Source organism: Schistocerca nitens, chromosome 1 (assembly GCF_023898315.1).
Source record: "Schistocerca nitens isolate TAMUIC-IGC-003100 chromosome 1, iqSchNite1.1, whole genome shotgun sequence".
NCBI lineage: Eukaryota > Metazoa > Arthropoda > Insecta > Orthoptera > Acrididae > Schistocerca > Schistocerca nitens.
In genome coordinates, this window is record NC_064614.1 from 266,038,728 (window position 1) to 266,051,052 (window position 12,325).

At 44.8% G+C, this 12,325-nt stretch overlaps 1 protein-coding gene across 1 annotated transcript in view; it reads right to left on the reverse strand.

Moving 5' to 3' along the window:
- Positions 1-12,325, reverse strand: part of LOC126235368 (probable E3 ubiquitin-protein ligase HECTD2) — a 313,075-nt gene that overhangs the window by 93,666 nt on the left and 207,084 nt on the right. The window contains exon 6 of the mRNA XM_049944094.1: positions 7,484-7,639. Coding sequence (XP_049800051.1) covers positions 7,484-7,639 — 156 coding nt within the window. The remainder of the gene's footprint in view (positions 1-7,483; positions 7,640-12,325) is intronic.

Genomic DNA, 12,325 nt, shown 5'->3' on the forward strand with positions numbered 1-12,325 from the left:
GCTGCCGCGTTATATCAGAATATAAGATCGACAAAATTTAGATAGGATCGAACGCTTAGGGTTCTTTATCAAATCTTACTCATAACTAATTTATTGATTTACCTGAATTTAAAATCCACTCGCGTAACCTTTCTTTATCTTTGACGGGAAATCTGAACTTTTTAGTTCAGGATTTGTTCGTCTACTCCTTCCACAGTTGATACACTCGCAGGCCCTCGGCATGACGACTCGATCCACTACCACCGGTATGTCAGAAACAGCTGTACTTCACAGACGCCAAATAGTGGAAAGCTGCACGCGTTCGGCCGATGTTGCCACATATTTCACAGAACGGAGTGCCATCTAGTGGTTGATTCCACAAGTAAGGGTGTGACGCTGTTGCCGCCTGGTGGCCGTTCCCTGAAAAGGGTTGCCTGCTAGACCATGCGATCGGGCAATTTGTTTCTTACGTGATCTGGGGTAATATCAACAGCAGCATAAAAAAGTATAACGGGAGTAGGATTCGATAAGAGTAGGAAGATAGGACAGCGTGTGTGTTGCTGTGAGCAGTTCAGTGATTGGGTTGTTCTCATCAGAATCGACAGCAAACCAACACCGACAATAGTTCAGGTATACGTGTCAACGTTACAAATAGAAGATGAAGAGCTAGAGAAAATATACGAGGATATTGAACGGGTAATTCAGTACGTAAAAGGAGATGAAAACTTAATAGTTATCGGGGATTGGAATGCGGTTTTAGGGGAAGGAGTAAAAGAAACGGTTACGAGAGAATATGCGCTTGGTACTAGGAGTGCGAGGGGAGAAAGACTAATTGCGTTCTTCAATAAATTTCAGCAAGTAATACCGAATACTTTGTTCATGAATCAACAGGAGGAGGAGGTATACTTGGGAAAGGCGGGGAGATGCGGGAAGATTTCTATTAGATTACATCATGGTCAGACAGAGATTCCCAAATCGAATATTGGATTGTAATGCGTACCTGGAGAAGATATAGACTCAGATCACAATTATGTACTAATGAAGACTAGGCTGAAGTTTAAGACACGAATTAGGAAGGAAACAATGTACGAGGGAGTAGGATACGGGCCGGCCGAAGTGGCCGTGCGGTTAAAGGCGCTGCAGTCTGGAACCGCAGGACCGCTACGGTCGCAGGTTCGACTCCTGCCTCGGGCATGGATGTTTGTGATGTCCTTAGGTTAGTTAGGTTTAACTAGTTCTAAGTTCTAGGGGACTAATGACCTCAGCAGTTGAGTCCCATAGTGCTCCGAGCCATTTGAACCATTTGAACCAGTAGGATACGGAAATACTAAGGAATGAAGACATACCTTCGGATTTCTAAATGTTCAAATGTGTGTGGATTCCTAAGGGACCAAACTACTGAGGTCATCGGTCCGTAGACTTACACACTACTTAAATTAACTTAAACGAACTTATGCTAAGAACAAGACACACACCCATGCCAGAGGGAGGACTCGAACCTCCGGCGGGAGGGACCACGCTATCAGTGACATGGCGCCTCTAACCGCGCGGTCAATCCGCGCGGCTACCTTCGGATTTCTCTGGGGTTATGGATGCTGAGATATTGAATAACTTACTAGGCAGTTCAGTTGAAGAGAAACGGACATCTCAAAAAGGGCAGCCACGAAAGTTGAAATGAAAAATATAGGTTCAGGGAAGGTAACTGCTTGGTAGCCATGTGTAACAGAAGAAATACTTCAGTTGGTCGGCGAAAGAAGGAAGTACGAAAATGTTCAGGGAAATTCAGGAATAAAAGAATACAAGTCACTTAGGAATGAAATAAATAAGAAGTGCAGGGGAGCTAAGGCGAAATGCCCGCATGGAAAATGTGAAGAAATCGAAAAAGAAATGACTGTCAGAAGGACTGACTCAGCAGATAGGAAAGTCAGAACAACCTTAAGTGAAACTGAAAGCAAGGGCATTAACATTAAGAGTGCAATGGGAATTCCACTGTTAAATGCAGAGGAGGGAGCGGGTAGGTGGAAAGAGTACACTGAGGGCTTCTTTGAGGTGGAGGATTTTTGTGACGACGTGAATAGAAGAAGAAAGAGGAGACAGTGGCAAAGAGTTAGGGGTTCCAGTGTTAGAGTCATAATTTAAAGGAACTATGGAAGACTTAAGATTAGACAAGGCAGAAGGTACGGATTACAACCAATCTGAATTTCTAAAATCATTGAGGAAGTGGCAACAAAACGACTTTTCACGTTAGTGTGTAGCATGTATGACGCTGGCGATTTACCATCAACTTTCGGAAAAACATCATCCACACAATTCCGAAGATAGCAAGAGCTGACAAGTGTGAGAATTTTCGCACAGTTAGCTTAACAGCTCATACATCCAAGTTTGCTGACGAGAACGATGTGCAGAAGAATGGAAAAGAAAATTGAGGATGTGCTAGATGGCGATCAGTTTGGGTTTAGGAAAGGTGGAGGCATCAGAGAGGCGATTATGACGTTCCGGTTGGTAGTGGAGTAAAGACTGAAGAAAAATACAGACACGTTCATTGGATTTGTCGATTTATAAAAAAACGTTCGACAATGTACAATGGTGCAAGATGTTTGAAATTCTAAGAACAGCAGGGGTAAGCTACAGGGAAAAACGAAGTGCTCGGATTAAAAACGGTGTAAGACAAGGATGTAGTCTTTCGCCGCTTCTGTTCAGTCTTTACATCGAAGAAGCAATGACGGAAATAAAAAAAAAAGATTCAAGTACGGGATTAAAATTCGGGGTGAAAGGATATCAATGTTTGGATTCGCTGATGACTTTGCTATCCTCAGTGAAAGTGAAAAAGAATTACAGTATTTGTTGAATGGAATGAAAAGTCTAATGGGTTCAGAACGTAGATTGAGAGTAAATCGAGGAAAGATGAAAGTAATGAGAAGTAGCAAAAATAAGAACAGCGAGAAACTCAATATCAGAACGGGAGATCACGAAGTACACGATGTTAAGGAATTCTGCTATCTTGGCAGCAAAATAACCGATGATAGTCGGAGCGAGAAGGACATCAAAAGCACACTAGCACTGGCAAAAACCGAATTCTTGGCCAAGAGAAGTCTACTAATATCAAACATTTGCCTTAATTTGAGGAAGAAATTTCTGAGAACATACGTTTGGAACATAGCATTGTATGGTAGTGAAACAAGGACTGTGGGAAAAGCGGAACAGAAGAGAATCGTGGCATTTGAGATGGGTTGCTACAGAAGAAAGTTGAAGTTAGGTGGACTAAAGTAAGGAATGAGGAGAATCGGCGAGGAAGGGAATGTGTGGAAAACACTGACAAGGAGAACGGACAGGACGATGGGACATCTGTTAGCACGTTACGGAATATAACTTCCATGGTACTAGAGGGAGCTGTAGAGGGTAAAAACTGTAGGGGAAGACAGATTGGAAAACATTCCGCAAATAATTGAGAACGTATGTTGCAAGTGCTACTCTAAGATGAAAAGGTTGGCAAAGGAGAGGAATTCGTGGTGGACCGCATGAAACCAGTCAGAGAACTTATGCCTTAAAAAGAAACGATGCCTTTTATGGTAATGTGAAGATGCCGCGATGGCTGGTGAGTCTTACTTCCTCTCTGACTATAGCTCATTTTATACGTGGTTCTCATGCGGCGTCATTGAGGTGGTGCTGTCCAGCTCTGGCCTATTTATGCACTCTTTTTTGGTGTCTATAAAACCCCACGTCATTTCAGGGATGTGTATCAAGCTTTAGTTCTCTACCTACATTATTCCGTGAAGTAGGCATTTTCAATTAACGGACTTCTGGAAAGCTTGTATAATGGGTTCTGTTGAAATTTTTTAAGGGAGGGTGAGGGGCTCACGTCTGCTATGAATCTCCCCCTCTCTTCATCAGATCCCCTCGCCCCCACCCCTCTCCCCCCACCTCACTTGCAGCCGCGTCTGTACATGTGACTGTCCAAGATGCTACTCCAGACGGGTGTCAAATGAAAGTGCGCAACAGAAAATAATAAACTCTAAAATGATGATTTGGCCCTGTCTGACTACCCCCTGAAGCAGATCTTAGGATCTCTTAATTCAATAAATTACAATCTAAACATAAATGAATGATGAAGGCAACTAATATCACTAAATGATAAACATTGTTTCTTATTATACGTTTATTGCAGATAAAAAAACACCCTTCCTGACAAATGTCTATCTTTCCTAAGTAAAATTATTAATCAAATGCCCAATTCTGTCCCCTTTTATGGTCACATGATCTAACAGAAATAACGCGAAATGACTGACATTATCTACGTACCAAACACTACAAGACACCACTTTCAAAGATGGTGTACAGTGGTGTGGAACCTCAGTGGAAATAAACTAGCGTGATAATAGCTGTTTGCCGGCCGAAGTGGGCGAGCGGTTAAAGGCGCTACAGTCTGGAACCGCACGACCGCTACGGTCGCAGGTTCGAATCCTGCCTCGGGCATGGATGTGTGTGATGTCCTTAGGTTAGTTAGGTTTAAGTAGTTCTAAGTTCTAGGGGACTTATGACCACAGCAGTTGAGTCCCATAGTGCTCAGAGCCATTTGAACCATTTGATAATAGCTGTTTAACTTTATAGCCCTAATAAGTAGAAGCAATTTGCGATATCACCGTATGTACTGCATCTGGTGCGTCGGCGTGCTGGTTGTCGTACACGTCTGCTTCGATGGAAAAACTCCAGCCACAAAATAAAACTCTTTCAAACACGAGGACGGTAGAAGGCGGTCCTCTGACTAATATACTCTATACTGTCTTCTCCTCTCTGTGTTCTACAGACAAGAAACGCGAACTCCCAGCCACAAGGACGGAGTTCAGATAACGTCTCAACGTAAGTATAGGCAGAGGAAGTGCTCTCAATTACAGAACGCTGCGTACTCAACGACGACTTCCAGCCCGGAGATAAAGTCCAGAATCGTATAGGTTCGCAACAGTACAGTGCCTAACTGTTCTAACTGTAATATCTCCCGAGAGCAAAGACAGCAAAGTCCGTCTGTATCAAAAAAGCTAATATCGAGCGACCGTCACACACGGGCGCTTACAACGGAAAGACCTCGTCTCTCCAGCGCTGTCTTCCCAGCAAGGCTCGGCTCCCCACCATCGTAATTCCGAAAACGAATCATATTCCCGAAACCACGGAATATTCTCCCTCTCTACAGATTCTTCCGAACGTCGACCAACCATTGTCATCCAGCGCGGAAAGTTTGCGAGGAAAAACGAATACTCGCACAGTGGTACGCTTATGAGTAAAAATCCTCGGAAATAACCCAGCTTGCGTGGTTTCCGAGGTGCTGCTTTTTCGTTCCTCTCACCTGCGTCCAAGATTTTCGTAGTTTCCGAAGTACCGGGTGATCAAAAAGTCAGTTTAAATTCGAAAACTTAATAAACCAGGGAATAATGTAGATAGATAGGTAAAAATTGACACACGTGCTTGGAATGACATGGGGTTTTATTAGAACCAAAAAAAAAAAAAAAAACACGCCATATTGCTAGACGCATGAAAGATCTCTTGCGCGCGTCGTTTGGTGATGATCGTGTGCTCAGCCTCCACTTTCGTCATGCTTGGCCTCCCAGGTCCCCAGACCTCAGTCCGTGCGATTATTGGCTTTGGGGTTACGTGAAGTCGCAAGTGTAACGTGATCGACCGACATCTCTAGGGATGCTGAAAGACAACATCCGACGCCAATGCCTCACCATAACTCCGGACATGCTTTACAGTGCTGTTCACAACATTATTCCTCGGCTACAGCTATTGTTGAGGAATGATGGTGGGCATATTTAGTATTTCCTGTAAAGAACATCATCTTTGCTTTGTCTTACTTTGTTATGCTAATTATTGCTATTCTGATCAGATGAAGCGCCATCTGTCGGACATTTTTTGAACGTTTGTATTTTTTTTTTTTTGGTTCTATTAAAATCTCATGTCATTCCAAGCATGTGTGTCAATTTGTACCTCTCTATCGACATTATTCCGTGATTTATTCAGTTTCCAAATTTATACTAACTTTTTGATCACCCGGTATAATCGTTCCCGTTCGCCAAAACCCACCGGTCGCGACGCTATTGAGGTCCAGCGCTTAGGTGCTACGACGTCCGTCTACTACTTACTGTGTTTAAGCAGGACCAACACCTGTGCGGGCCTTCCACCCAGAGCTTGAGTTCTGCCTGGCGTTTCATCTCCACTGGCGTTCCAACCTCTACTAGTGTAGGCAATCATTCATTACGCCGTTTTTATGATGGTCGCATCCGTGTTTGGCGATACCGCAGTGAACGCACATTGGAAGCGTGTATTCATCATCGCGATACTGGCGTATCACCTGGCGTGATGGTACGGGGTGCCATTGGTTGCACGTCTCGGTCACCTCTTGTTCGCATTGACGGCACTTTGAACAGTGGACGTTACATTTCAGATGTGTTACGACCCGTGACTCTACCCTTCATTCGATCCCTGCGAAACCCTACATTTCAGCAGGATAATGCACGACCGCACGTTGCAGGTTCTGTACGTGCCTTTCTGGATACAGAATATGTTCGACTGCTGCCCTGGCCAGCACATTCTCCAGACCTCTCACCAACTGAAAACGTCTGCTCAATGGTGGCCGAGCAACTGTCTCGTCACGATACGCCAGTCACTACTCTTGATGAACTGTGGTATCGTGTCGAAGCTGCTTGGGCAGCTGTACCTGTACACGCCATCCAAGTTCTGTTTGACTCAATGCCCAGGCGTATCAAGGCCGTTATTACGGCCAGGGGTGGTTGTTCTGGGTGCTGATTTCTCAGGATCTGGCTGGTTCAAATGGCTCTGTGCACAATGGGACTTAACATCTAAGGTCATCAGTCCCCTAGACTTAGAACTGCTTAAACCTAACTAACCTAAGGACATCACACACATCCATGCCCGAGGCAGGACTCGAACCTGCGACCGTAGCGGTCGCGCGGTTCCAGACTGTAGCGCCTAGAACCGCTCGGCCACCCTGGCCGGCTCTCAGGATCTATGCACCCAAATTTCGTGAAAATGTAATCATATGTCAGTGCTAGTATAATATATTTGTCCAATGAATACCCGTTTATCATCTGCATTTCTTCTTGGTGTAGCAATTTTAATGGCCAGTAGTGTATATTCATATATACGATGTACAACCTATCACATGATGCCTAATTGTTTGTAGATCACGGCAAAGTAGGTGGATTAGTTCTTGTAAGGTGCGAAATTATGGCCACCTTACAACTGTACCCGTGCAAGTGACTGCAGGAACCGGCATGACACAGCTGTTATGCTGCGTGCTGTGAGACTGGCGATGACAGTGAAAGTGCCTTGAAATCCTAGAGACCAGTGTGGCGTCCATTGGCACCACGTTTCCATTTCCATAGCTATCAGCTGTCTCGAAAACCATAGCTATATATGCCGATACGTGTCGTAGCTTTGTACGGCATAGGTAAACAAGAAATGAAAGTGGCAAGAGGAGTCGTATACTCACGTGCGGAACCAGGAGACGATCAATGCGAGGTCTGGTGCGGGCAGCGACACGAGGGCGCGCAGCAGGTGCGCCAGGATGGTGTAGGAGGACTGCGCGCCGAACACCGGGCTCTGCAACAGCACGAACAGCGCGCGGGCCTCGTCCTTGTCGTGGAGCCTGGGAACACCACGGGCGGTCCGGCTGATGAGACACGCACCGGCGGACACGGCACGGACGAACACTAATCTGCCTGTCACGTGCACATTTCTCCTCGTGACTTTTCTGAGCTATCGGATGGTATAGGCATGCGTATTCAAATACACAGATATCTAAACAGGCAGAATACGGCGCTGCGGCCGGAAACACCTATATAAGACAACAAGTGTCTGGCACAGTTCATAGATCGGTTACTGCTGCTACAGGTTATCAACGCTTAAGTGAGTTTGAACGTGGTGTTATAGTCGGTGCACGAGCGATGGCACACAGTATGGGGATTTCCTTGTACGACCATTTCACGAGTGTACTGTGAATGTCAGGAGTCCAGTAAAACAACAAAACTCCGACATCGCTGCGCCTGGAAAAAGATCTTGGAAGAACGGGACCGACGACTACTGAAGAGAATCGTTGAACGTGGCACGGTCCGCGCGGCTTCCCCCGTCGGAGGTTCGAGTCCTCCCTCGGGGAAAGGTGTCTGTGTCGTCCTTAGCGTAAGTTAGTTTGAGTTAGATTGAGTTGTGTGTAAGCTTAGGGACCGATGACCTCAGCAGTTTGGTCTCATAAGACCTTACCACCAAACTGAACGTGGCACAAGTGAAACCCTTCGGCAAATTGCTACAGATTTCAATGCCGGGCCATCAACAGGTGTCAGCGCGCGAACCATTCAACGAAACATCATCGATATAGGCTTTCGGAGGCAAAGGTCCACTGGTGTACCCTTGAGGACTGCACAGCACAAAGCTTTACGAATCGTTTGGGCCAGTCAACATTGATATTGGACTGCTGATGACGGGAAACATGTTGCGTGGTCGGACAAGTCTCGTTTCAAATTGTATCGAGTGGATGCACGTGTGTCGGTATGGAGACAACCTCATGAATCCATGGACCCTGTAGGTGACTGTTCAAGTTGGTCGAGGCTCTATAATGGTGTGGCGTATGTGCAGTTAGAGTGATATAGGACCCCTGATACGTTTACATACGACTGACAGGTGACACGTACGTAAGCATCCTGTCTGATCACCTGCATCCATTCATGTCCATTGTGCATTCCGACGCACTTGGACAATTCCAGCAGAACTATGGGACACCCCACATGTCCAGAATTGCTACAGAGTTGCTCATGGAATACTCTTTTGAGTTTAAACATTTCCGCTGGCCACCTAACTCCCCAGACATGAACATTATTGAGAATATCTGGGATGCCTTGCAACGCGCTGTTCAGAAGAGATCACCATCTCCTCGTACTCCTACGGATTTATGGACACCCCTGCAAGATTCATGGTGTCAATGCTCTCCAGCACTGCTTCAGACATTAGTGGAGTACATGCCCCGTCGTGTTGTGACACTTCTGTGTGCTCGCAGAGGCTCTACACGATATTAGGCATGTGTATCAGTTTCTTTGGCTCCTCAGTGTAATTAAAATGCAGCTACGTAAAGAGCGCCACTGTTGGCTGTAATTATCGTATGGCAGCGAAAATTGGTATATATGCTAAAGCGTTAATGCGGAACCGATTGACGCCGGAAAAAAATTAATTCCAATTTTGGCCACCGGATGCAGTTCTGGGGCTTCGAAGGCAAGAAAGACGTATAGATATGTCTCCTTATGTAATGGATTGGGAACGCTAAGCGGGAAGAAAAAGTCAAACGAGTGAGAAAGGCAACATGTTGATTTTATTAGTAAATGCTGCTTACACAATTCGTTCAGTATGACGAGCAGAGACGCCGACGAGGTGCTGAACAGCGCCAGATTTGCACCTGGTGGCCAAAACTGGAATTAATTTTTTTTCAAGCGTAAATCGGTTCTCCATTAACAAATCAGCATATCTATCAAGTTTCGGTGTCATAAGATAATTACAGCCCAGACTGGACCTTCGTGAGCAGCTGCACTTAAAATAGAACCACACGGTATTACTCGTTGGAGGACACCGTAGTGCCGGGCGTTGCTGTCGCTAACTTGATCACGTTATCACAGTAGGGTTGCCAACTTCTACATCACCTCTATATGGGACACGATTATACCTCTTAGATCTTATCCAGCAGCTGTTATTTTACTAAGTGAAGGACGTGCACAGTGTAGTAACCTGATAACTTACATTAATCACTTTAGCGTTAAATACTGTATTAATAACTTCGGACGTAAAAATTACAGATTTTGTGTAAACACCTGAACAAAATTCAAAGTGTGAAACACTACCTAACCCAAAAAGTTAAGCACCCAGAAGGGGATGAGGAAACAAATTGAAGCTTCATGGGTTGAGAGGGTATGTGACATTATTTCACGAATTTCAATGATAGTCAGATTTACAAAGAACTTGGCAGTGTGATCCCACTTATCGGTACGACCTTGCACCTCCTCTTGTCTGAGTCCATGTACTGATTCGGTTGGTTATGGTTTCATAAAGCCATTGTATCTTGTCCTGAAGCAAGCAGGAAGCTGGCCAACAACTGTCGTAACTGTCCTTCGTATCGTGGATACCAGCACTAGGATGTAACTGATGACCTAGCTGATCCCGTTCATATTCTGTAGGGGACAGAACTGGGGATCTTGCTGACCGCTGAAGTACCTCAATACCATGCGAACGATTCATGTGCGGACGAGCACTGTCCTGATGAAAAAGGCACCACGACACTGCTGCAAGGAAGGTAACACAAGAGGACATACTACGTTCGTGACGTACCGTTGCGCCTTCAGAGTTCTCGCAGTTACTACCATCTGTGACTTGAAGCTGTACTTGACGACCAGGAGCAACACCGCTGTGCTTCTTCAAAACATTGTAAGGATGGGACCTCTCACGTGGTCTCCACCATACTCGCATATGATGGTTCATGTTCACCACTCATGACGCCATTCCAGAGCCAGTCGCTTGCGTAATGGTGTTAATGGCAGACTATGCATGGGACAATAATTCTCTAGTCCAGCTGCTGCTTGGGTTGAGTCGGTTAAGTAAATCTCTGACATTTAGCAGCGCTGTTGCCACCTTTCAACAGCGAAGTGCAAACGGATGCTAGCGAGAACAGTACCGTCTATAGAGCGGAGACAACACTGAGGCGTTGCCATAGAGACGTTTACAAAACCGCGTTACGTGAATTGTTCAAGTAGGCGCGCCAGTCTTCTGTGCCCAGCCCACTGAAACTGTCAGGAATGAACTATAGTCTCCGACCAGTGGTGCTACATGACACAAAACGTCACAGGGAGTTCATTATCTGTTCTCAAATGGCAGACGCAGACGTGAAAGGGGTTATAGTCTGCTTGGTGCACAATATGGTGATCCTCCCTTATGGTGGCCAGATGTGGTCCACCACAAACTTAATGATGAGTATGCATGCCCTCATGCAGCCACCATCGGCCCCCTGTCACAGCCAAATGCCCCAAAAATCTGGGTGTTGCATGATTCGATCAGCCAGCCAAATGGAGACCCACAATGACGCCCGTTTCTTATAACGCTGTTTCATGTCCTTCACATTGATCACTCAACATCTGATCACTCAACATCTGATCACTCAACATCTGATCACTCAACATCTGATCATTCAATATCTGATAACTCAACATCTGATCATTCAACATCTCATAACTCAACATCTCATCACTCAACATCTCATCACTCAACATCTCATCACTCAACATCTGATCACTCAACATCTGATCACTCAACATCTGATCACTCAACATTAATGTTGTTCACGCCCTTTATGCACCCTAAAAGGCCTGGCAACAACACGAAACACGAACAACACGATGCACTCTGATGGACGTTCTACTTGTCACAGAGAACTGAAATTCTTATCATTTACATTCCTGCTGATGATTTTTACATGTACGAAGTTACATTGACATCCTCATCCTTCCATGTGTTTGGCGTTCTTCGCTTTCCTTTGTCAGACAGTGTATATGCTTTTGATATTTCTCTTGCCATTGGAAAACAATCCTGACAGCTGTAACCTTAATTCAAAGTTACGTGGAATTTTGATTTTAGTTGTCAAGGAATACGTTTCTTGCATCACTCCATTTCGTTTTCATTATTGAAAAGCCCTCTCAACAGACGCTTTATTGCCATTGGTTCTGAGCTGCAATTAGTGCTGGCTAATTTAAATAAAGCACCTTTAACTGTTGGCGCAACTTCCCAAACCTCAAAGTATTCAATATTCCTCGCAGATTAAAGCTGTGAACCAGACTGGGATTTTAATTTGGGACCTTTCTCTCGCCTTTTTCCTTAACACATTGTTTAGTAATACACAGACTATACTATTTAAGTCACTTTCAGAGTTGGCTTAGGCAGATTCAAACTTAAACATACGTTGTCTAATAATAAATAAGTAGTGCTGTACTGTAATGTGAATCCGACAAACGAGTTATAAGACAAATTCATACCTCAGTATATAGATCAGTGACATATAGGTCTAACATTTAATTGCGACAGATGAGTCACACGAATAAGATAAATTAGCGGAAAAATATTAAATCAGGGGTTTTAGAGTCCTATGCAAAATTCAAACGGAATAATTTCTTTACTCCTCAAATATGTGGAATCCCTTACAATATGGGATAGTTTGGAACTCTGAGGTACAGCCATATTGTTAGGGCACGCGTCATCTTGATATGGTATAACAATTGGCTCTGAGCACTATGGGACTCAACATCTATGG